General features: G+C 40.3%; 1 protein-coding gene across 2 annotated transcripts; it reads left to right on the forward strand.

The window, feature by feature from the left end:
- IFNGR1 (interferon gamma receptor 1) lies at positions 1 to 26,151 on the forward strand. 2 transcript variants are annotated; one of them, XM_051792592.1, is made up of 7 exons: positions 1 to 487; positions 11,004 to 11,118; positions 11,507 to 11,691; positions 13,107 to 13,255; positions 13,968 to 14,139; positions 15,176 to 15,288; positions 21,006 to 26,151. In XM_051792592.1, the coding sequence occupies exons 1-7, from the start codon at positions 16 to 18 to the stop codon at positions 21,507 to 21,509; spliced, it is 1,710 nt and encodes a 569-aa protein (XP_051648552.1). In that variant the 5' UTR covers positions 1 to 15; the 3' UTR covers positions 21,510 to 26,151. The 2 variants fall into 2 exon arrangements, with proteins under 2 accessions (XP_051648552.1, XP_051648553.1); XM_051792593.1 differs by having other exon boundaries at positions 11,519 to 11,691.
- The last annotated feature ends 276 nt before the right edge of the window (positions 26,152 to 26,427 follow it).

Here is a 26,427-nt window from a genome sequence, read left to right on the forward strand (position 1 = left end):
AGCACAAGTCCCAACATGACGAGGAGGAGGACGAGGCTCTTCCAGCGGCTGGGGCTGACAGATATGACACAGTACTTAAAACACAGCATTAACAAAGTCAGGGCAGGCATCGCAGAGGCCGACATCCGCGTTTATCACTTCGGCCCGGGGCCAACTCCAAACCACAACCCTCTCCGCCTCCGTGGCTCCACAACCCCCGCCTCCGCCCCTTCCCGCGGCGCCCCCCAGGCGCCGCCCGGCAGTGCCCTCCGCACCGCCCCTTCACTGCCGCCATCCCGCCCCTTCCCGGCCGGGCGCAGGCGCCGCAGCGGGGCGGGGTGGAGGCGAGCGGGCCGCGGTGGGGCAGGAGGAGCCGGGGCCGTCTCCGCTCGGTCCCCCCCAGGCGCTGCCGGAGCGGCCATGCGGGTGCCGCCGCTGCTCCTGGCGCTCACAGCGCTGCTGGCGCCCCGCCGGAGCGCGGCTTCCCGCGGGGAGCAGCCGCCCGCAGGTAACGGGCGGGCGGGGGCGGGATGGGACGGGACCGGACGGGAGGGGCAGGCCGACCGACCGATCTATCTCTGGTCAGCACGGATCTCCTGAGGGGCGGCGGGACCGGCGGTGCCGCACCCCGTCCCGGAGCGCTCCGTGACCGAGCGCTGCCGGTGCGGCCGCCGGCCCGTGTCCTGCCGCCGCCCCCTGCGGGCGGGGGAGTGCGAGCAGCCGGGCGGCGGCGAGGGGGGAGCCGCGCCCCACTTTGCTGAGCGTCGTCCCGCTGTTCCCCGGGGCGGTGCCGTGCTGTCCCGCCGAGGAGCCCCGGCGCCGGCCGAGCCCGCTCTCGGTTCAGCCTTGCCGGAGAGTCCGTCTCGTAGCGCCCGCACCGGCTGTGGGAGCGCGGCACCGTCAGCCGTGCGGTGCTGGCATCAGCCCTTGTTTCAGGTGTTCGGGCGTCTTGTTCCGCAAAGCCAGAGCAGGCTGCGCATCGAACAGGCGTGCTCCACTGTGCTTTGTAACTTCACATGTCCAGAGAGGCAGAGAATTTCAGTGCGAAAGTGGGGAGCACGGGACTGGGGAGCGCAAATAAGGCATGGGGCTCGTGGCCTGGACCACGCGTGTGGGGGAACCTTTCGGCCAAGTGCTGGCGGGGAGAAGGGGTGGCTGGCCAGCGGAGAGCTGTTTGTGCAGAGATGCGGCAAGTAAATTATGAGAGAAGTGGTCAGGTTTCAAGTTTACATTCAAACTGGAGCAGCTCATTAAAACCAGGGATTGCTATCCAAAGTCAAATGAGAACATAGATTTAATTTTTAGCAGTATTGAGAGCTGTATACAGGTGTTGCACATCATGCCCTTCATGAAAGGACTCGATATAGGAAGCATGCCCACACGTTAGATAAATGCAGCAGTGTTCTCCTTAGCTTCACATACAAAGCAAGATCCATTTACCTAAAACGCTGCATGCAGTAGGTCACAGAAATGCTGGCTATGTGCCTGGGCTCCTTGGATTCTGCAAATGGAGATGTCCTGGAGTTTAGAGCCATACCCAGGTGAAGTGACTGAACTTGCTTGCCCTTGGGGATGGGCCACACCATATGGGAAGTCTATTTAAATTTATCTTATGTGGACTAAGAGTACTAAAAATGGTAATCTGCCTGCTTTCTTGTCCCTTGATAGTTTACATCTTGACTGTCCAGTTTGTATGAGTTGGTGGCTGATTGTTAACCTGTAAATCTTGCAGGGGAAACTCCCCTCTTTTCCACATTGGAGTGGTAGGGTAACTTGGTATGTTAAATTCCGTCTTCCATGATCTGACTTAACTTCTTTTAAGGGTGTGCTTTTATTGCTAGTAAACTATGTCGTTTCTACATTGTATTAAGCATTTTTAAGGTAAAAACCACAATACCAGTAAATCACTTGTAAAAAAACCTGCTATAATCCAGCACAACACATGTACTCTGTGTAGGAGTACAGCCAGTGCTGTGGTGTAGGTGATGTAGCAAGTTTCCTAGAAGCAAAAATCTCGTCTTTCTGCCTATGAGTGTAGCAAACCCTCAGCTCAAAGGAGCAGAATATGCTTCTGAGTTAGGTTTTGAAAACAAGCAGCATTTTCCTGATGACTTGCACTCGGGTTGGTCTCAGCCAGTTATAACCATGCCCTTCAGAGACTTCATCATTTAAGTAAAAACTTACATTTTCAGTGAAAAAAAAATCATGAAGTGAATTCTAATTGATATTGCTGTATATTAGTTGAATGTGTAATGACTAATACAATGTTCTTAGCATGATTATATTGATGCAAGCAGATTTGCTGACTTACAGTGGAAGAGTTGAAGTACAAGGGGAGGTCTGAAGGATGTTTATGATGCTTTCACACACAGAATGGGTCAGATTGGAAGGGACCACATCTGGTCCAACCTCCCTACTCAAGCATGGTCATCCTAGAGCACGTGGCACAGGATTATGTCCAGACGGTTCTTGAATATCTCCAGTGAAGGAGACTCCACAACCTCTGGGCAATCTGTTCCAGTGCATGGTCATTAGCACAGTAAAGAAGTTCTTCCTCATGTTCATATGGAACTTCCTGTGCATCAGTTTCTGCCCATTGCCTTTTGTCCTATTGCTGAGCACCACTGAGAAGAGCCTGGCTCCATCCTCTTGACACCCTCCCTTCAGAGACTTGTAAGCATTGATGAAGTTTCCTCAGTCCTCTCCTCTTGAGGCTGAAAAGACCCAGTCCCCTCAGGCTTTACTCATAGGAGAGATGCCCCAGTCCCTTGAACAACTTTGAACCCTCTGCTGGACCCACTCCAGGAACTCCATGGCTCTCTTGTACTGGCGAATCCAGAATTTCATTGGCAACAGTTGTATGATTTTTTTTTCCTTAAGTCTTAGCAGGGCTTTCTGTATGCCAGTAGTGTAATACTTATCTCAAGACTGAGTATGTAATGGGGAAATGCCCAGTCATCCTCACATTCTGTTGTAGGACACCATTTTCCTTAGAAAGCCAGACAACCTAGCAGGTGTTGCAACACCTCCTGCATTTCCTACAGCTGAGTGTCTAACGTATTTGCATTGATGCAAACTGTGACTCCTCAGTGGAGCTAGGCACTTGTTGATGGGAACTCTCAGTCTCTGTTTTAGTATCCTGCAAGAGGAGGTCTCTGGTCAAGATTACAGTATTAGAAGATTTGGATGCTGTGGTAGCAGTTCAGGTGCTTTTTGCACATTGAAAGCCAGATTTCCAAGGGCATGTGTAGTTCATTTGTGCAGCTGACTTCCTGTTATATGTGATAATCATGGTGGTCTTGATTTGTTCTTTTATGGTTCAGGTTACTGGCAGTCATAGCAATTGTCTGTCCAGCTGAAAACAAAAATAAATTATATGGTAGAAAGTTATGTGTTTAGATATCATCTATTATAATGACTTCTCATCTATAATAAAAGTGAAGAATAGTCATAAAATAGATAAAACAATATTTAGCTTCTACTATTACATCATTTTTTTAGTGTCCATTCTGTGCAGCTTGCTGTGTTTTTTTAAGATGGTGATGTGAGTCTGCCTCTCGTCTCCATACAACTTACCATCTTGAGGAGATTTTTATCGTAAACAGTGCTTTTTAAAAGCTCCATAGAACAGTGTCAAACTTTTGAGCCCAAAGAAAATAAAATCCTGTCGTAAATAGAAGCTGTAAAAATGCTGTAAATACTATGTATAGTGTTTACCCTTGATTCTTATGAAATAATTTATGTTCATTTCACTAAATATTAAAAAAAAAAAGCTTTAAATTTTACCCCTGGTCATTGTACTCCCTTCATTTGTAAATTAATTCTTTTTTGAATTTAAGATCTTTTGAGAACTTCTGGTAGAACCTTCTGCATAGAATTGCTGTTACATGCATTAATTTAAGCTTGTTTGTAGTAACTTTGTCAGGTAAGTACCATCAAGGCACAGGCGTGGTATTACAAGAGTAATGTATGTCCTGTGTTTTTTTTGGAGGGATAAATGAAAGCGAGTGAAGGCAAGCAAATGCAAGCATTTCCACATACACTATGTGGCTTCTGCCACTTAAGAGAAGGCTGGGCAAGTAGCAGGCACAAAATTTCTTCAGCACTTTGTTGCTTGGTGTGTGCCAGTCTCCCAAGCTCCCCACCAAAGCCAGCTGACAGTCTCCCTTCCAGCACTCTGACAGGAGCAGGAATGGGCTGTTTAGTACCTGGCCTGCCAGAAGTGTACATAGAAGGGGTGGGGTGCATGCTAACCCAGGTGTGCTACCTCGAAAGAGAACATGGCAGAGGGCACAGACCCTTCTCTGACAGCCATTTTCCACTTCTTGCCATGACAGGTGCTTGTGTTCAGTAGCCTGTGCTGAGGTCTGACCCCTTCCTGCTCAGATTCTGTCCTATGGTTCTGGGCAGTGCTCCTAGCCCTCTTCTAGCCCCCCCAGATGGCTGTGCTCTGCTTTAGTACAGACCAATTTTGTTTGATTCAGAACAGATTGAAATGAGGATCTAAATGATTAGTGGACTGTTTGTCATGGTATTAAGCCCAGCCAGCCACCAAGCCCCAAACAGCTGCTTGCTCACTCCCCCACCAGAGGGAATGGGAAGAGAATCAGAAGGGTGAAAGTGAGAAAACTCATGGACTGAGATGAAGTCAGTTTATTAGAGAAAGCAAAAGGTGTTCAGAACAAGGAATTAATTCACTGCTTCCCATAGGCAGGCAGGTGTTCAGCCATCTCTGGGAGAGCAGGGCCCAATCACATGTAATGTTTACTTGGGAAGACAAACACTATCACTCCAAACATGTCCCTCCCACTTCCTCCTTCTTCCCCCTGCTTTATATACTGAGTATGACATCATATGGTCTGGAATATCCCTTTGGTCAGTTGGGGTCAGCTGTCCTGGCTGTGTCTCCTCCCAGCCTCCCATGCAAACCCAACTTTCTTGCCAGCATGGCAGTATGAGAAGCAGAAAAGGCCTTGGCTCTGTGTAAGCACTGCTCAGCAATAACAAAAACATCACTATATTATTGTTACTGTGTCCAGCACAAATCCAAAACACAGCCTCATGCCACCGCTGTGAAGAATTTTAACTATAACCCAGCTAAAACCAGCACATTCTACCCCATATCCATACCATTTACCTCATGTCCAGGTCCCACACTATTAGTATAGCTTCATTAACCACCAGCACCCTTCCCATTCTTTGATATAATGCACAGGTATCATTCCCTTAGCCTATAGACCACCCCTGCAAAATGTCCATAAAACCTCTGTTGAACTCATTTACTCCATGACTTTTGGCCTCTGTTGTGATGTTCTCTTGGGTCAGGAGGGGTGATGTGTTAGAATTAGTGAGCACCAAAGCCAGGTCAGGGCACTGCTGCATTGCAACTGTTTCTTGTAAGGCTTCTCCGTTGTTTCTGGTGGTTCTTGTTATAGTAATTCCTGTAACACAAATCATGGCTTACAACAGTTTAAAGGCACATTCATTACAGTCTTCACCCCTGGTCCTTTTGTGCTAGGTTATTGGGTTAACATTGGAATGAACTCCTCCCCTTGTCCAGAGCCTGGCTACAAAAAGGGGTTCCTGCTAGAGCCTGCCATTAGTGTAATCCACATCATGGTCCTCCATGGGCTTCATGGGACAGCCTGCTTCACCATGGTCTTCACCATGGTCTGCAAGGGAATCTTTGCTTCCCCTGCTCCAGCATGGTCTTCCACTGACAGTCCTCTTTGAACTTCTCCAGTGTGGGTCCTTCCCACGGGCTGCAGTTCTTCACAAACTGCTCCAGCATGTGTCTCCAGTGGGGTCACAGGTCCTGCCAGTAAACCTGCTCAGCACGGGGTCAGTCCTCCTTCAGCATCCACCTACTCTGGCATGGAGTCCTCCATGGCCTGCAGGTGGATCTCTGCTCCATTTAGGACTCATTCACATGTAACAGTACCTTCAACTCAAGTTCACATCAAAGCTCCTGTCCAGTACAGGAACATAGAAAGCAGCAGCAATACCCTGGCCACCTGCCAGCCCTGGTGCATTGCTCTGGCTGTTATGAGTATGTTCCCAGGAAAGGAATACAGGAAGCTGATAAGTAGTATGGCAAGCAGTGAAAGCAACAAGCACTAGATTCTGATATACTGTCAGGAAAGCAAGCCCCATGATAAGCACAGGGGCCTGCTCATTACTAGCTAAACAGCACTAACAGCTATAAATTCAATCTAGTACATCCCAGTCAAATATGTCACTGTCTCAAACCCTTCAAGTCCAAAAATAACAAAGGAAATGGCAGCCTTTAGAGACACTGAATTCTTTTTATCTGCTATTTTTCATCCTTAGCATTGACTTGCTGCCTTCTGAATCCATTTTTCAGAGTATTGGCTGCCTTTTTGTCACCTTTTTTTTCCATTTTTTTTTTTTCTTCACTGTGTATGGCTGCAGAGTCTTTCGGAAGCATTCTGGGTAGTACAAATATCTCTGATCTTTTTTCCCTTGTCTTCATTTTTAGTGATGGTGAAAGCTAAGGTGAAGGACTTTTTTACGTTTGTGAAGTAATCAAGACTACTACCTTTTCTGGGTGGAGTTAAAGTGGATGTGTGAGCTCAGGTAGAGCACAAGGCTGGCACAAGGGAGGCACACTGTTTTCCCAGTCAGGGGCCCAGAAGGGACTGGTCTGTTAGCGTTGCAGCTGGCTGTCTTTAAATGATGAGTTACCCACTTGGCATGAATCCACAGCAGAGTTCAAGCTGTTGTCCCTCTTGGCCTATTGAAGTGGCTTAAAACTGGTTTCGTATGATGTATCACTTGCGGATTATAAGGATTAGTTTGTTTTTAATGGAAATCTAAAAAAGGAGCAAGCTTTCAAAAGATGTTTTTACTTAGGTTTTTTTTTCAGTCTTTTTAAGCTTTGAATTTGCGCTTTCTATCTGTATTCAAGTGTCTAAATGATGTTTAAAAGGCACATACAACGTAAATGAACTCTCTGGCTCTTAGGGTCACTGTTGTCTCAGATAGCTGTACAGTAAAGTCTGCATTTGGATTCATCAGACCCTATTCTGTTGCGTGCATTATTGCACTTCCAGTTAAATTCCACGTTTGTGAACAGTGATGATGAAAGCCTCTGAGTATACAGGAATGCCTCATGGCCTCTGCCAGAATGAGAGAAGGAATTTCAGAATTGCATAAGGTATAAACATCAGCTGAAAGGCTGTCTCATTTTTACGCCTCTCAGTTGTGCAGTTCATTGAACTAATTTTTGCTGTTGGGCAATGAATTGCTGAAGCTCAGTGAACAGCTAGAACATCTACATATATAAAAAAAATTAAGTCATTCTGCATATGCTTTAAGAATAGATTTTATTGGATATATGGCTGCTTCAAACTTGTATTTCGTAAGTACTTTCCATAGGTAGTATTCTTCAGAAGCGAAAAAGATAGTCAAGTTTCAAACTACTATAGAAATCTTTCTTTATGTCTACATGGCCTGCATATGTCTGACCCAGCTGAGATTTGTGAGATGTGCAGTGTGGTGTTCTTGACTTGGGGAAGTGAATGTATTAAATAAGACAAGTTAGACTTGTTCTTCACAAGTTACACTTGTAGATAAAAGCAGGCATTTTCTGACTTTGTGATGGATGCTTTTGAAGCAGAACTGCGTCATATCTTGTGTGTAAGTAGTGGATTAGTTCTAATTAGTGTCTTAGTCTTAGAAGATACCACTAGCTACGCTTGTTTCTGTTACTTTGAACAAAAATACAACCCAACCCAACATCCCCCCTATTTCTTAGCAACCTGAAATCAAGCAGCAGCAGATACTTGCAGTAAAAAAACCTCCACTTCTGATGGAGTTTGGCATTTTATTTCCTCACACATCTGTTTCCTTAATGTCTGCTGTGCAAGTTTGCTAAAGATGTAAATGTGTATTTAATCTTAAATACGTTAGTTAAGATAATTGCACATTGAGAAGATGTTTGATTATTTGTATACAGACATCTCACAGTAGTCACACCTACAGGGTCTTTGCCATGGCATATGGCAGCAGTAATCTGGATTGTTTATATATATATAAATAAATATATTTCTGTCCAAGTTATAAACTGATGCAGGTGTGAGTTTGCTAAGATAAACTGTGCAGTTGCATTTCCACCTCTGTTCTCTGTTAAATGCTCAACTTCTAGGTCACCCTGTGACCATGCTTGTCTTTGCTTTTACCCCTCTCTTACTTCTACCTTTGCTTTCCAGCATTCCAATTCTTTATCCTCAAAATCCAAGCACGTTTTAATTTCTTTTAGTTTGCTTAAAAAAATTGTAACTCTGATTCGCCTTCTGTTCTTTTATTCCTTTATTCTCTGGATGTAGAGTTGCTGTCTGGAGTTCTTTTATGTTGTTTTACAATGCACATACACATCTCAATTTCTGTGAAATTGAATGTTCTTGCTGCCATGTCTATTGGCTTCTCGTCAGCCAGTATTGCTGTCTTACAAGGCAAGGTGAAGTGGAGATGGAAATCACTTCATTTGAACTGGAGGAAAACTAGAACTTGTTGAGTGTTCTGTATAATGCATCACAACATGAATTGCTGATCAGTTTTCTTCTCACTTTTTCCACACTTTCTCACTGTTGGAGTTTGCGCCTTTGTCATGGTTTGAGTGTTGCTGCATTTATGTTTATTATAAATTAAAAGGAGTTTTATGTTTAAAAGTGACCTTTGTGGCACTAGCTGATGTCATCGTCTTCCAGTTTTGCCTGCTGAACAACATAGAACATGGTGTAATGTTTAAAAAAAAAAAGAATTCTTCATCATGGGTTAAGTAAAACAGTGTTCATGTAAAGTATTATGCATTTTAATTGGCAATAGACAGAAGTAGCATCTAGAAAGATTAGACATTAGAACTTTGAAAATCCACAATGTCCTCTGTGGTCTAGACTCTTGATGCCTGAATGAAATGAGGCTGGGGTGTCCCAAGGCTCAATCTCTGGACTGGCTGGAGTAGAAACGATTAGAAGTCAGCCAGTCTGAGTAAAGTGGCTGTGAGCTGGACAATAAAGAGCATTTGTTTAGATCCCTCTGCAAGGCCTCACATGCCTTACGAAGGTCGACGACACCTCCCATTACAGTATCACTGGCAAATTTGCCAAAGGTGCATTCAACTCCTGCATCCATATCATTGGTAAAAATACTGAACAGCACAGGCCCTAGGATTGAGCCCCAAGGAACACTGCTGGTCATGAGCCAGATGCAGCTCCGTTCACTGCAGGCTTTGGAACTCTGCCCTTTCTTCATTCAGTGCACTGTGAACCTGCACATGCCACAACTTGTTCAGGACGTGGTGAGGGACGCTATCAAAAGCCTTAGTAAAATCTGGGAAAAGTACATCTACCGCCTTCCCTTCATCCACTAGGCAGATGACTTTATTGTAGAAGGATAATAAATCAGTTAAACATACTTTCACTTTGTGTACTCCTGTTGACTGTTCCTGATGGTTGTCTGTAGTTTCCTGGGTCTTTCCTCATGCCTTTCTTGTACACTGAGATAGTGGCTAGTGTCCAGTCAGCGGTGACCTTCCCAAACCTTTGGCAGATGATGGAAGGGTCCTAGTGTAACATCTACTACCGCCTTCAGTGCTCTGGGGTCAACCCCTTTTGTTAAGCAGTTTTGTTTGTATAATAGTACACAAAAGTTAAATTTAGTAAGGCTAACTACACTGTACCTTAAAACTGCATATTTGAAGTAACATTTGTGTACTTGACACCTCTTCTGTCAACTTGTCACCTTTTTCTTCATGTGGTTGTGAATTTGATGATTGTGTTTCTTTTTTTCCAATAGCTGAAATACCACTTTTGTACGTAGTAAAGCATAAACCACAGAACCATTTACGCAGTATCTATGTTACATGTATCAAACCTTGGTGGTTGATAGCATATCTCAGCCTCTGTGTATTACTTTCAGTAATGTGTTATATTTGTGGTCTTGCTCTCAAGATGTGAAAATTGTTTACTTTCCCTCAAAATATCACAGAGTGAAGTTGCAGCACTTGCTTTGTGAACAAGCAGCAGCCTAGAGCAGATCAAATATGTGTTACCTGTCAACATTTCATACAAGCTATATTGAGATTACTAAAGATGACAAACTAGGCATTGAGAAGCTGAGAAGTAACAGTTAAAATTGGTTGAGTGGCCTTCATTTCTTTTCTCTGCCTGTCATGTGACAGCCTTCAATAGTTACAGGATCCTGTAATTTTCCTTCCCCTGCAGCTACTCGCTTGATATCCCTGTGTCACTGTGTTTAGAAGAGATACTTACTGCACAAGGAAAACTGTCAATGCTGCTTTTTATTTTTGTGCTGTTTTACTACATTGCCTCAGATGCTGTTTACTAAGTGTACTTTGAATGCTTTCTTAAGCTATAAACTACATTATAGCTTCAGGGTTCAAATTCCTTACTAATGTTTGTAATACATTTTTCTCATCACATGTTACTGAAAATACTGCTGGAGTGGTAGAAGTCATTGTTAGAAATTCATGTTGAATCCAGGCTTTCCCCAGCAGGCCTGTTGTCTTTTGGCCTTGACAGTCCAGCTTTGGTATCTCCCCCCTCACCCTCCACTTGCTCCAATTGAATTTCCGAATGGAAAGAGAAACCTACAGGAGCTGGGCTAATCTCCTCTAACTTGAGTAAATTCATACTATCTGTCTTACTGATATATCTGTAAAATACCAACATAGGGGTATAATCATCACTGCTTATGAACCTGATATGGGCTATCTGATGGACTTGCTTTCAATGGGCAGGGGTTATTTGACGTTCTGGGTTGCAAACAGGATGAAAGCTGTCTCCGTAGGAAAGAGAATAATAAATCATCTTACAGGGCTCTTATGTGTTTGTACTGGTGACAAACTAGTTCATTGAGGGGGAAGTATTTGTGATTTTTATGCCTACCATGTTGCCTTTGCCAAATAATTTAGGACTGCATTTAACTGTTCTTGTACTTGAATAGGTCTGTTTATCAAAGTGCAATTGTTCTCTTTCTTCTAGTGCCTTCACCAACAGAGATTGTAGTAAGATCTGAAAATTTCAAAACTCTTTTGCATTGGCAGTATCCACCTGTGTCTGAAACTCCTCATTTTATTGTGGAAATCAAGCCTTACAAGTAAGTTCTTACTGTTTTGTCATTTCCTGTACCTTATATTCTCTGGAAGCACATAAAAGCAGTCAGTCATTAAATTTCAGTCAGTTTTGTGTCTATGCAGTGAAGTCGTGTAGGGTGAAGGTTGTCCAAGTGTAAATTAAGGCAAAATTAAGTCAAATAACAGGATGGTTGAGGTTGGCAGGGACCTCTTAAAGTCATCTGTTCCAACCCCTTTGCCCAAGCAGGTCGTCCAAGACCACATCCAGTCAGCTTTTGATTATCCCCAGGGAAGGAGACTGTGCAACCTGCTTGGGCGATCTGCCAGTACCTGGCCACACTCACAGTTTTTTGTGGTAGGAAGTGTATTGTACAGTATTCTACAATTGGAATTGTATTAACTATTACTCAGTCTGTTTTACAGTTTTGGTGACTATAAGGACATCTCAACTTGTGTGAACACTTCAGCTCATTTTTGTGATCTCTCAGGGGAAATATGTGAGCCTTATTCGTCTCACTGGCTTCGACTTAAAGCTATTATTGGGTCACAACAGTCTGAATATGTTGAGACAAATGAATTTATTTTGCAAAGGCATGGTAAGTTGCATCATAACCTAAACCTTTTAATTTTTTCCCAAAATTTAGAAAGTTAATAATTGTCCTTTTTTGTTGTATTATTGTGTCTCATTTGGGAATATCTTAAAGCCGCGATGAAACAAAGCCTGATGATTGATTAGTAGGATTCCATAGTACTTGTTAGCCTTGATGCTGTGGTATCTGAATATTTATTTCAAAACATCTAAAGGCAAGAAGGCGATGCTGGTGGTGCACTCTGTGAATCCTTTCCTTATTCTTCCCTGCTGTCCCAGACACCAATTTAGGGCAGGAAACTGTCACCGGACACTATGGACCTTTAGGCATGACTGAAGTAGTTATGCCTTGCTTGACACTATAATACCATGTACTGACAACTTTGGTACTGGGTACTATCTAGAAGCTGTGGGATATCACTGTACCTGGATAACTAAGTTACCAATTCTTCATGTAAATCCTTTGGGCTACTTTGGGAAAAATCAGTCTTTCACATCAATACTGTAAAAGTAAATTTTGTGTCTAGAATCCAGGCCATTGCAGTACCGTGTGGCAGGCAAAGGAAATGCTACAGAGTGAGGAAAGACCAAGAGAATTCCTCTCATGCTTGCTCCATTCTCACCATACACCTTTCAGGCAGAACTTGGCCCACGAAATTCTCTTACTAGTGCTATGCCTTAGATAGAGCTTGAGTTCTGCAATGCTGGAGCTGAAGGAGTGGAGTCCCTCTTTGTTTTCTGCTATGATTCCTTCCCCATCCAGTGGTCCTATGACTTGAAATAGGGGCTGCTTTCTAGTGTTTGACTAAGGGACAGAAGTCATGGTAATAATGCTGAGTTTGACAGTTTGCAGAAACTTGGTAGCCGTGTATGGAGAAAAGAGAAAAAGTCCTTTTCCCATTGAACAAGAAACTCATGTTCGGTCAGATCATTAGGCACCAAAAATTCACAGAGGCCATTGCCATGGGAAATCAGGTTTCCAAAGTACTGTTCCTCAAGGTGAGATGTGTTTGGCTTTTTGTGTAGTCTTTGTTTCAGTACAATATTGTTTTTAGCCGAGGTGATTTATGGTGAGATCTAGTCAGCAGTATCATGTTTGGTTCTTGTTCATGTGTATGTAAAATTGCTGTTAGTCTTTTCTGTTGTCAGCTGAATTTTTATGGCCTTATGTATATAGGAGAGTTGAATTGCTTAACAGTGGAATTCTTCATGGACAATCTGTTTCATTTTAGAAGCCAATTCATTAATGTATCCAAATGCCTTCACTACTTCTAAGCAACAGACAGGTCTGCAATTTAACAGCATTGAAATAAACATGTAATTCTTCTCAAATCTCTGATGAAGTTTGGAAAGCTAACTATAAATAACATACTTTATGTTAAAAGCTTTGGCCTAATGGTGCTATGGTGCAATGTCTTGCAGGAAAAATAGGACCACCAAAACTGAATCTCTCAAGGCATGGTGATAAAATCGTGGTTGATATTTACCATCTTTTATTCCCTCATTCTTGTATTGAAGACATTTTTTTAAAGCTCGAGTACCTGGTGACTTTTCGGAAGAGTGAAAATGAGGTAAGTTCTGAAAATAAAATCTCAGATTAAAAACACTTGTTTACCGTAAATGCGTAAACAGGAGATTTCCTCCTATGACAAATGGAGCAAACAGATACCAAGAAAAAAGTTGAAATCCTAAAATGTTGAGTGCATTACTGTGAGATATGTAACTGGAAGGTCTGGATTTTAGTTGTCCAAATGAATGGTTTTTTAAAAAAATTATATTATTGCATTAACTGTACACAAGATAGAGTTACTTGATTCCACACTATTGTTTGTACATACATGCTAAAATATTGGTAACTTTACTTAGACCCCTTTCACTTGTCTAGAGAGACCTTTCATTTAAGAAAATTACCTTTCAAGGTATTGATAACAGTTTATTTAGCAATCATGGAGGGTGAACTTGAGAAAAATTATAGTAGGTATGTTTACTTACAGTTACCTTTTTCATATGCATCCTGGTTCAAGTTTTATAAGTGAATTAGGAATGTGAATCTAGACTATGAACAGCACAAATTTTAGATGGAAAATAGCATGTTCTGATCAAATATAACATCTTAAGGTAGCCAGTAAGCTGATAGCTGAAGTTCACACAGCTTTTGCAAGGTATATAGGTAATGTAGGAAACATATGTAATAGTGTTTTAATGTTTTTGGAAGTGTTGGAAGGTGCTGTAACATTGTTCTCTCGAGTCAAATCATATAATGTGTCTTCTGTTTTTTTGCAGATTGAAGAATTCTATGCAGACAACTGTACAATGGATAAATGTAGCCTCAACATCACAGTTCCTGCTGAAGGTTCTACTTACTGTGTTTCAGCAAAGGGAATTTTTGAAGAACTGATGATTGGCACCCCATCAGAGGAAAGCTGCATTCTTGTTCCTGTCGAGCAGACATTGAGTAAGAGGATTTTAAAACTATAGTAAGAAAATACTGAATCTGACCAGAGATCTGATCTAACAAGTATGTGAGCTCTGATATAGCTATGGGATGCCTATGGGAGAATAGAAAAACAGGGAAGGTATGATCATTCTTTTCCAGGTGCACTTTGACAGTTCTAAAGACCTTTGAAGATCAAGTACAATTTTCAAGTAACCCTGACATTTTTTGGTTGCTTCTTCTGCTTCATTGGTATCACAAAACCTGTTTCCATTGCACCTGATCATTGGTGTAATAAACAAATAACAAATGAATCATTCACTGAGTTAGATGTGGCAGGTTTTGTGTCTTCTAACAACTCACTTTTTGCTCAGTCTCATCACTGTATGCAGACTTTTGAGTTTGAAGCGACTATAAACTTGTGGTCATGAAATTTGTCTTTTAAGAGAACAAAAGGCAGCTAGTGACCCAACTTTATATCTCTGATAACTTCTTACGAAGTTTTTAATATTACTTTATTATGGCCTGAAATTTCAGTAGAGAAAAGAGATAAAATTGATAGAAGCAGCTGTACTTTTATCGTACACACAAGAGGTGCAGTATGAGTGGGGGGGAGGACATTAAGGAGAGTCAGACTAGTGGAATCTTCCTGGTAAAAGTTAAGAATTCCATGTTTTGGAAAATTTCGCATTTTACTTTTATTGTACATAAACTATGTGTAATTAGTTAATATGCTGTCACAGGGAAAATGTACAGATCTCTTCATCCCCATCTGTCATCTCTTAAGGAACAAAAAATTAGTTATAAAATTCCTTTGTTTCTATAAAAACACGATTATATTTATATAAACTGAAAATCTTCTGTCATGCTAATTTTTATTTACTCAGTAAAAGTTTAATCAGTTAAGTTTTCTTGAATAAGAAAAGGTAGTAAATCGACACATTCACGCATTACAGCTAAGCATTCTGAGCTACTACAATTTCTGAAGTTATTCTAAATGATACACCAGGAGCTTGTTTTTCCAAACTTCCTAGTAGATTTTGCTTTAACTTCTTAGGTGTACTATGTATCATCATTGTGTGTGTTATTGGGAGCCTGAGCGTAATCTTGATGGTATATTGTGGCTGCAAGAGACTAAGGAAAAAGGACATAAAGCTGCCTAAATCTTTGGTAAGTTCAGACTTCTTATCTGCATCACGTTTTTAATATCCAGCTATTTAACTTGTATAACTACCACATCTTTATGCCTATCTCTTTCTTTGTTTGTTTGGGAATTTGGGTTTTTTTTTACCATGGTGTAATAGATGTTTAGAATTTATGCCAGTCTAACATTCTGATAGCATCTGCAGCCACATGCCTTTTATTTTTTTTTTTAGAGATAGACTTCAGTCTGTTTTTAACTGAAGTAGCAGTAGTTGGTCTAGTTTGAGAATTTAGTTCTTAAAAACTCAATGTGTGTGTACCTAGGCAGGTTTGTGTTCTTCCTAGTAGCAGAGATACAGAACCACAAAGTCACTGAGGTTAGAAGAGACTTTTGAGATTTAGTCCAACCCTTTTGCTCAAGCAGGCTCAGCAAGAGCAGGTTACCCAGGATCATATCCAGATGACTTTTGAATACCTGCAAGGAAGGAGGCTCCACAGCTGCCCTGGGCAACCTGAGCAACCTGTTTAACCACCCTCACAGTTTTTCTTACATTCAAATAAAATTCCATGTGTTTCAGTTGATGCTCATTTCCTTTTGTCCTGTCACTGGACAGCTGTGAGATTCTTTTCATTTAATGGTAATATTGCAATACTGCTAACTGCTACAGTGTTCTTAGAGTTATGCAGAGTAAGGGGAGGGAGGGAGTAATAGAGCTGTAGGAAGAGGGAAGAACGACTAGGGGAAGTCTTTTCTCTCACTGAGCAGTCACAGGCAAGAGAGGTCAGCAGCTGCTCTATCTTAAAAGCTCCTTGTAGCTGTCCTTAGGAAACAGAGTGGATGTTCCTTAAAGAGCAGAAGCACTCCTTGGTTTCACATCAGGCGAGAGTGGAGGGTCTAACAAGTACTGTTATAAGGTTCTCCTGGTGTCCCAGTTAGTCACAGCTTAACAATCACAGCTTTAAAGAACTGCCATGTGAGGCAGTAGTAAACAGTCATCAAAGGAAGTGTATCTTCTCAGTGGGTGTAGGAAGTCTCATAAAGCTTATAGAGAGAATAGCCCATGATCTTTGATTCCATGTTCTTCAATTTCAAGACCCTTTAAAATGACCCCTCCATAGTGCAGGGCTGGCTCAATGCCTAAGATCCCCCTGGACCCTGCTTTTTTGGAATAGAATATTAGGAGGAGATTGATCTGACTAAGTGGAGGTTAACAAGCCAGAGCAAGGTCCCTTTGTAATAAAGCAGTAATCTAGTCCATCGACCTGTGCAGCACAAGATGATTCATCTTGTTCTAAAATAATATTCACTTCTGGTCAGATAAAATGCACTCTAAAATTCCTTTTTCTTTCCATGGACTGTGATGGAGCCATGAGACTAGTTTGGTGATAGCCGTTCACACTGCAGACTTCAAAAAATCAGATGAGAGAAACCTCTACAATGGAATCTGCAGCTAGGCCCCAATATCAAAACACATGGACCTGTAGGGACACTGCAGAGTTTTTGTCATCTTCACATCAGTATGTAATTGTCTGAATACGTAGTTATGTCCTACATGCACAGAAGAGTAATTTTTTGTGAAGTTCATTATAGCAAAAGATGGCTCATTCAGAACGACATTGTGCTCAATGGATCCGTAGTTATTTTGGCTTCCCAGTACCACTGTGATATCACATCTAAAGGATGCACAAGTAGAATGTGTGCTCCTTAATGCCTGTGAGCTTTCTGATGTGTGCTCCAAGTTCATGTTTGAACTCACCTTGTAGAAACTCATTTGTGTGCCCATATGCTCATTTTACTGGGCTATATGTTATCTTGCGATTCCCAGGTTCCAGTGTACCACAGTGTAGTTCACATTCTCCATCATGCTTTATCGCTAAGGAACTGAGGGAGACCTGTAACTATTTATAAATATTGTTACCTGGGTGGTCAGGCACTGAGACAAGTTCCCCAGGGGAGTGGTCACTACCCGAAGCCCATCACTGTTCAAGAAACATTTGGACCATGCTCTTAGATGTATTGTTTAACTTCCAGGTTGTTCTCAGTGGAGTCAGGAGTTGGACTCTGATCCTTGTGGGTCCCTTCCAAATCAGGATATTCTTTGCAGCTCTGTTTTTTTTAGTTATACAACATATATTTTTCATCTAGAGAAACTGTAATTGTTCCTGTAAATTTTAACTTATACTTGCCACAAGTAATTGTCATCTTACAAGAGAGAAGCTGCTTCATTATCTTTTGCGAAAACGTTTTTTTTTCCTGTGAGCATCTATAGAGCAGTAACATAGTCTTCTATTTGTAGACTTACACATCATTAGTGTGTTGTGAAATCATGCAAAGGCCATGCAGATTTTTGTCACCGTCCTAATAAGATTCGAAATGGACTTTTCAAACTCTCCTCCAGAAAATGTGCACCTGAAAATTATTGGGAATTCATACATGGATAAGTCCTTAGAAAAGAAAGTTAAGACAGAATCTGTTAATTACACTTAGTGTTACAGATTGCTTGGGAGATGTTATTTATCTGTATTCTTGAGCCAGGCTTTCAGCAGTATATCTCCCTTGTCTCTTGAGACGGTGAAAGTCCTGAAAGCTCAAGTGCTCTCATTGGAGACAGGAAGTTGTGTGAGCACCTGCATATGCCAGGAAATACTGCTGACATCCATCTTAAGCTCACTGGCTGTCAGTTTGCCAGTATTAGATAACATGAAAAAAAGAAAAAATATTAACTTACCTATGGCAAATACTTTTCTTGCAATAGCAACCATATCTTAATTACACTTGTTGCTTGAGATACTTTGAATGGCATTTCAGTTAGTGTAATAAGATGTGATTCTTATCTTTGAAGCTAGAAACAACTGTATGAATTGCTAAGTTGTAGTCATGACTCAGTGACTCTTAGAAAACCTTTGGTACTGGGAAATCCCCAGGAGTTTTTTCTTCTAATCGCTTCCTTCTTTTGTGGATGGGAATGGGAGTGCCTTTGCACCATCTTGCGTTGGTCAGGAACTTGCCAAGAGAAAAATGAGATTCCTTTTTGAGAAGTCTTGGATGTAGTTGTACAGGGAATAGGTATTTTATCCTCAAACTCTCTAAGTATATTCACTGTGAAATGCAGGACCTGTATAAGAGTACAAGGCGATCCCTTACCATATTTTAGGACTGTGATTTTTAGAGCCGTGTGAAAATCCTAAAGGGACAGAAAGAAGTACTCATTGATTTAAGATGGAAAGTTGTAAATGAAGGTTTTAGCAATAGTTTCTTTAATATTTTGTTTTAATTCACATTCCTCAAGTATTCCATCTTACACAGAGAATTATCTTCTCTTGTCGCTTGCTGGGATTTTTGCTAGATTTTTACTACACCCCCTCCTGCCTGAAAAAATATAAATGCTGGTCCCTTCAAGGTCAGTGTTGTAAGCATGAATATCCAATGTTTTTTCAAATATCTGTATAAAGGGGTTTTAAAAATAGTACAATTATCCTACCAGCTGTTCTTAGCATTTTCAGTATCTACCCATTATTGACTGTATTCTGACTAACTTTTAAGCATCTGCATCTTATGAATTAGTGGTTTCCATGAATTCTCATGAAAATTAATCTGAATATTCTTCATATAGTATTCTGACTGTCTCCACATAACAGAAAATGAAGATCCAGATACACTGATGGCTGAATGGCAGCTAGGTTGCAGTGTGTCAGGAGCCACCTTAAGGGACTTTTTACAAGTTTTTCAATGACAGCCCTTGATTCCCCAGGGTTTGTCTCACCTTGGTGGCACTCACACAGCTGTTTGTAAAACTCACTTAGATTACAAATAACTGCTCTCCAGGGAGTGTTTGTTTGGTTTCTGGTGGTTGGTGTTTGTTTGCTTGTTTTTTCTAAATTGCAATGGTTTCATCAATCCAGCCTAAACCACAGTAGCATCAACAGATATCAGGGCTACTGAGGGGAAGGATAACAGAGCTGAAGTGAGAGATGAAGGCAAGTTCTAATGAAGTTAGCACACTGTGAAGGTATGAATGTGAAGCCTAAGTCTCACAACCTTTTGATCAGGGAAGACTCTTGAATAGCACAGTTAGATTTGATCGTCTGGTTTTGATGGCCCTCTCAGTTCTTAGACTAATACAGACTGGGAGGTTCTTTATGCCTGTTTGTAACTTTTCTTAACATTATTTTTCTTCCCCATTCCTCTTCCTACCTACATCCCTTTCTTCCTAATTTGCCTCAATCTGAAATTTCAGTGAGATTATTTTTTACAAAGTATCTAAAAACCAGGGATTGTGTATTTTATTAATAAATTTGCATATCTATAATACTTGATAGTCTGTGGCACATCTATATAGGGAATTACAAAATTTGGAAAAGGGTACTATTAATTAACTCTTTCTCCCTAGGCATTCTGTTATCTTTAGGGAACACCATCAAACAGCTGAAAATTTGCCCTACTTTGTTTTTCATATGTTTGTTTTCTTGAGAACTCATTAAAAAAAAAATTAGAAGGGTCTAAACAGCCTGAAGGCATACCATAATTGCTTAAAACAAGCTGGAGCCTGGCCATTGAAGGAATTCATATGATCACCCTGTGGAGGGATTTCAAAGCGAAACATTGAATTTTGTTGCAGCATTTGAGGGAGTGCTTAGTGACACCGTAAAATAACTAGGAAAACTTTGTCATAGATACGATTACTGGGTATGTTGTCCTGAACACAGGCTCATTACCTGGTGTGTAGCACCAATTCATGCACTGAGGTGAGGTATTTCAATTTTTTTATTCTAATTTATGCAAAGTAATGAGCTAGGTGGTAACCTACAAAAGGCTGGCTCACCAATCATCAAAAATTTACAGTATTTATAGGTTTTAACAAAAAAAGGCATCAGCAGTCATTGGTTACAGTTACATAACTTTTTATAAATTAGTACTTCACCCCTTGTTTGCTAGTTATCTCTCTCCCTTCTCATGCTGATTACTCTGCATGTGCAGTTCTTCCCTCCGTTTGAGTCTGGGGTCTATTCTGAGTAGGTGGTCAGTGAGTTGGTGGTCACAATCTCTACTGCCAGAATTACCTTTCTCCCAGTAAGGGGGGGAAAGTCAGCTCTGCTGACTTCACTCCTGGTAGCTCTCTTCCAGACAGCCCATTCATCTCGGGATTGTCTTCCCTTTTCCTTAAAAAAAAAGATTAGCTAAGCATGCAATGTTCACCGTGCAATTGCTTAATCATACCTGTCCAGCTACAGCTACTGATTAACAACTAAAGTTTGATTCAAATCTTGAGGGGCTTGATATCAGGTATACATAAAGGTTCTTGTGCCATTTTCAGTCTCTTTCTAAAGTTTGCTCCCCTCCCAGTTGAGACAGTTGTCAGAAATTGTTACAGTCATTGTAAGTTACACTCATTAACTATGGAGTATGAAAGCTTTCCCTAGCCAGTTGAAGAGTATTATGTCTTTTTCTTCTTTTGCTATTTTCCTTTACATTGAAAACTTCAAATGACTTAAAATACAGCGGGTGACATGAAATGGATTTGATCCTTGCAAATGTGTTTGCACAGAGAAAGCATTTTTGAGAAATTGCATAAAAGTTTCAATGAAACAGTTGGAAAACATGGATATAGGCTAATGACTGTACCTGATTCTAATTTTGCAAATTTGTTTTAGGATTGCTTATAATGACCTTAAATTTATATTATCAACTTGTATCTTTTTTTAACCTCTAAACTGAAAGTAATTTTTTTTTTTTTTCATTTAAGGTCAGTGTGATGAGAAACCTAAATAAAGACACCTTACTTATAAGGCCAAAATCAGAGGGAAAGTATATATCTGTAATAAGCTTCATGTCAGGCCAGTCAGCATTGCCAGTGAATGGTGAAGTAACCTTGCTGGAGATAGAGCCAGAAGAAGAAACTGTTAGTCCTAAGAATTCCGGCGAAGGAGAATCTTCTGTTCCTACCCCAGAGGCACCAGCCAAAGCAGAAGAGGAGTCTGTGCAGGAAACCACAGAGGAGGTATCTTTTGATGCTGATGAACAGAATTACAAAGTAAAAGAGAGTTATTTCATTTCTGACAGTAGCCAAATGGATATATGCAGTAACTCTTCAGGTACAGAGGTTTCTCCCACAGAAACACAGCAAAAAGTCATTCCAAGCAGCTGTTTCAAGTTTTCTGGCTATGACAAGCCTCATGTTCCATTAGATATGTTGATGATAGATGTTGGTGAAGAACAGCCTGTGAATACTTACAGGCCAACTGAGTAACCAGGATAACCGAAGTGTTTAACCAGAGGTTTAACTCAGGAAAAACAGCATTACTGAAGATTATGGAAAATCTGGGTTAAATTGTGAACATCTGCAAGTTGTACTTCTTCTGATCCAACCAAAGTAACCAGTACACAAGTGAAAGTAGTGCCTGAAAATTGTATTAAAAATGTAGGGAAATTTCATAATAACCACTTTTAGCAGTGTTTTTGTATGATATAATTTAGTATTTCCTATTTGAAATAGTATTCTGTGTTTTTAACAATACTCTACAGTAAACATACCATTAGTCACTTCTGTTTCAGATCCTTTTCAAAATTAAGTCAATGAACACAGTGCTTAAGAAGTCCTTTATTTGATTATGATAGAGATGTGCAAGAAACGTTTGAGAGTTTTTGCCATTATTGGAGGTGCCCTCTTGATTGTCTTCTTGAGTATTTTTTTATTAAATTAAATGCTAATATTTCTTTTAAGGACAAGTATGATTATAAGCTCTTTCTGCATAATTTAAGAATTTGATTCCATGTTAAAGAAGTAGGGAGTAATGGCCATAAACTAAAAATACACAAAGTTGCACCTCAGCATGGGGAAGAACTTCCTTACACTGAGGGTGGCAGAGCACTGGAGCAGACTGCCCAGGAAGGTCATGGAGTCTCCCTCTCTGGAGACATTCAAAACCCACCTGGACATGTTCTGTGTCACCTGCTCTAGGTGACCCTGCCTTGGCAGGGGGGGTTGGTCTGGATGATCTCCAGAGGTACCTTCCAACCGGATTTCGTGACTATGGGAAAGAACCAGTTACTTTGTAGCTTAAGTCCTGTGACTAAAAAAACACCTACCTGTTTTTAAAACTGCTGTTATTTGAGTATGGCTACATCCATTTGGATCACCTAAATACATTGCGTAACCATGTCACATTCTGGATACTTCTGGAATGTATTAGCATGCTGGCTGATCATTATTGGAAAAAAATATCTAATCGGTAGTTGCACAAATTCTTCAGAAAATGTTTTCAAAATTCAAAAGCCTGTTTCTTCTGGGGCATATTTATCATGATTCTTAGAACAATATAACCCTTAAATAGAAATCAATAGGACTTCTTCCAAACATGTTTTCTAGTAGGTTGAAAATTATTACCATGTTTCCCCTTTTTATGATGTAACTCAGGAACTACACAAAATCACCTCCCTCTAAACAGAAAAATAATGTGTTAAGTTGTAGTTCATAAGCTATTGTCATCTGACAGCCTTCTGAATTCTGTAGTATAGAGATTGTAGTTTTGAAAACTGAGGGATAAGGATCTTATCTTTTTATATTTTTTTAATAATTAAAATCCATGCAATCCATTTATTTACCCTTAGTCAAGATTTGATAGGTATTTTCTTTTTGTAGGATATGTTTACAGTAATTATTAATGGAGCTTAGTTCAGAACAAAAGGATGCTTTACAGATACAAGTTAGTCCATTTGTACAAAATTGTATCTTTGTTTTAAAAGATATTTTTATAGGATTATCAGAAGTGTTAACATGTTAGAGCAGATGGTTTTGAAGGAAAACCAGTGTCGTAGTACTTCTGTCCTTATATTTCTCAGTGATATGAGTATTCTTAAGATGAAGTTAGCCTACACAGCAGTTTCTGGGCTTCTTCCTTTCCTGCATATATCAGATATTGACCACAATGGTACAAAAGATTTAAAGACAATAGCTATTTTTCACATCACTACCCACAGGAAGGTAACAGATTGCTTAGCAGGATTTTGATAATTATAGGAAAAGCCAAATCAAGCACATGAATTTTGTAGTTATGCTGTAATGGAAAACCCGACTCAGAAGACTTCAGTATTTGTTAGCTGGCTGTGATTTGTTTCTGCATTATATTCAAACATAGTGAGACTGCCTTGCAACTTTTTCAATGTCATGTTCTGGGTTGAGTTCCTAGAAGGCAATGCTCAGTGACTTACTGCTTGGGATCCATTAATGTGTAGGTATCTCCATAGCAGAAGTGCAGAAAACAACTCTGTTGGTATTACAAGAAGGCTTTTTAAAAATCAGCATTAATTTGCATTTGAAACTACAACTGAACTGACCTTTCAGTTAATTATGTGGTTTGTATCTGAAGCTTCTAGCTGTCTATCTGCTAACGAGATGAGCAGCTGCGTCTTGTGCGGAGCTTGGAGTTGATGTAATTTCTTTCTGGGTTTGGAGGTTTGTTGATAAATATGAACTGTAATAAATACCTCAGGACTTTATAAATGTCAGGTAACTGTTTAACTTCGCTCAGAAGGGATAAATAGAAACTGTGAAGTTAGCTTGGTTTTGGGAAGAAGTTTCTGATCAGAGAGTTTGCTGAGTATCTTCTTTGCAACTGCTCAGAGTATTATATCTACTTGCAATTAGTAGTTTGTTTTCTTTCTGTCAGTCTTGCCCCCCAAAAAATATATTGATGTTCTCCAAGAAGGGCAGGAATTAGCTGTAGTTCCATTTGATATATCTGCCTCAAAGCCAAGATCCTGTCAGAAGCATGTCATTTCTTGGAAAATTAAATTTACATTCTTAGAAGTGCATGTGGAAACCCTGGTGCTGCTAGGAGCTAAGACTCAGCATCTTAGATTTGTGTGAACATAAGAGATCACTAGCTGTTTTACATTCTGGAAGGTTCTCCTTTGCTGCCACACTGGAAGAGGAATGCAGATAGATGCATTTTAAAACCAAGTGACTGTCTCAGATTCTTTTCTCTTCCTCCTGCAATACAACTACATTGTACATTGTTCCCAGTCTTTCAAGTCATATGTAGTTGTGTGTGAGTAAAACGACCCAGCCAGGAGCTAGGACGTAATTAGGAACAACAGTGTTAAGATCAATGAGATGAATAAGAAATGACACAGAAATAAATCATAAACATACGGGAAAAATTTGGCATGGCAGATAGTCACGTGTAATGGAAAGGCACTGTTATTTTGTAAGCTGAAAATCAAGGACAGTAACATGAGTGCTTTTTACTGTACCACATATATATCTATACACATATGCACACAACTGACATTCTCTTGTAATATCACAAGGTTAAATGTATTTTTTAATGAAAATTCGTGAACGCTAATTACAAAAGCCCTGAATTAGCACCATCCCTGCAGATCTGTCTTCTATGTACTGTGTACTTAACAAGTAGCCAATAGCACAAGAATAGTTTAGATGTTTAAATTGTTCAGGCCAGCTTACAGGTTTTATAATTGTGAAATAAAGTTCAAGAGTGCACAGAGCATGGGATTCTTTTATTAGCTGTGACTACCTGAAAATGTGAGGCCACAGTGGGACAAGGATGTCTTTCCAGGTCATTAAGCTCTCTTTCTCCCAGTCTTGTTTTCAGCAGTTGGCAGTAGTGGTACTGAGAGCCTAAAAACAGGGCAAGTGCCTCATAGTATCTCTGTTAGAATACAATCCAGCAGCTTGTGGGGTGAGGACTTCTTGGGACAAGGAAATTGGAATGTCTTTCTAGCTACAGCTAGTTAGCTTTGCTTTTGCAGTTCTGTACCTGAGCAATGTACGTGTAGTTGGGAAGCTGTCAGGGAGTATTTATCTGTGCATTTTCACCTAATTAAGTTAGCTTATTTTAATAAATTAATATTCTTGTGATGAAGAGGTGAGCTTCTGGGTATTTGTGCAGAGCACCTTGACATAGGATATGAAAGTGCCTAACATTTACACATTCAAAATAACTTAATATTCATGCCTTTTACAGACCTATCAGCTATTCAGTATGACACACTTAGAAAGTTTCACTACTTTAGACTTTTTCAGGTGATTTTTACTCTTGTCCTGACTGCTCAGCATTCCTCCCTTCCTCTCTCCTAAAGGCGATTTGGGAACGATGTAATATAGGACTCCAAAATATCATATCCTATGTAAAAGAAATTACATCACAAAAATTTGGCCTAATTCTTGACAGCATTTCTAAGAACTTCTTCAGTGCTTGTTCTTGAGTGGGCATTGTAATTTTTTATCATTAGATCTGCAATTAACAGTGAAGTAATGTGGCAGTACTGCGTGCTGGCACAGAAGCATCAAATCTTCTGCTTTTATATGGTTTTCCACCTGAATCAGCAATGTAGTTTAAAAAAAATAATTTTTGTCAAATCTACTGACATCTGTGGAAACAGGACACTATGGAGGGTCCTGGTTGCCTAGAAGAGACATGCATATTTGTATGTAATGCTTCATTAGAAGATTGCAGGAAAAGAAAATTGCGTGAGAAGACCTGTTTTTCTCAGGGATAGGAGTAACCAGTTGCTCTGAAGTGATGCCATCTAAACAGTTGAGTATTAATAAGTAAAAGATGTTGTACTTGATTCAAATTAATAGTTTCAGCATGCCTAAAAAAAACCCAAAAACCCAAAAAGCAAAAACATGCAACCAAAACAACAAACCAAATACAAAGCACCTTTCATCTCATGAAATAAATGACTTGCATAGATTTCTTCAGTGTTCTTTTTATAATTTAGTCCTCTAACTATGAAGTCCTTGTTTATTAATACTCTATGTTGTCTAAATGGATGCAACCATTGGGCGAAGTGTGTAATTGAAATGTTGTAAATACTGTACATTTGAAATGTTTTTATATGAAAATATAATCTCAGAAGAAGAATGTGTGTCATTGCCTCTTTGTTAGCTTTTGTTCTGAAGACTAAATCTGCTTTTGAAGATGGCTGAGTTCATGTTACTTATCAACTGTATGCTTGAGCATTATTGAAAATCAAAACACTGTTTGAGGGAGATGTATGTGGCAAATATGTGTGCCTAATTAGATGTGGCCAGTTACTGTATTCTATTTACCAGCTACATCATCAGCTTTGCAATTTCTTTTTTGCCCTTTGACAGTGTTGATGCAGCCTGCAGTAACTTCAGTCCAGTTCTGTTGTTT

This window comes from Manacus candei, unplaced genomic scaffold, assembly GCF_025592945.1.
Source record: "Manacus candei isolate 608988 ecotype Guabito, Panama unplaced genomic scaffold, ASM2559294v1 h1tg000034l, whole genome shotgun sequence".
In the NCBI taxonomy this organism is placed as follows: Eukaryota; Metazoa; Chordata; class Aves; order Passeriformes; family Pipridae; genus Manacus; species Manacus candei.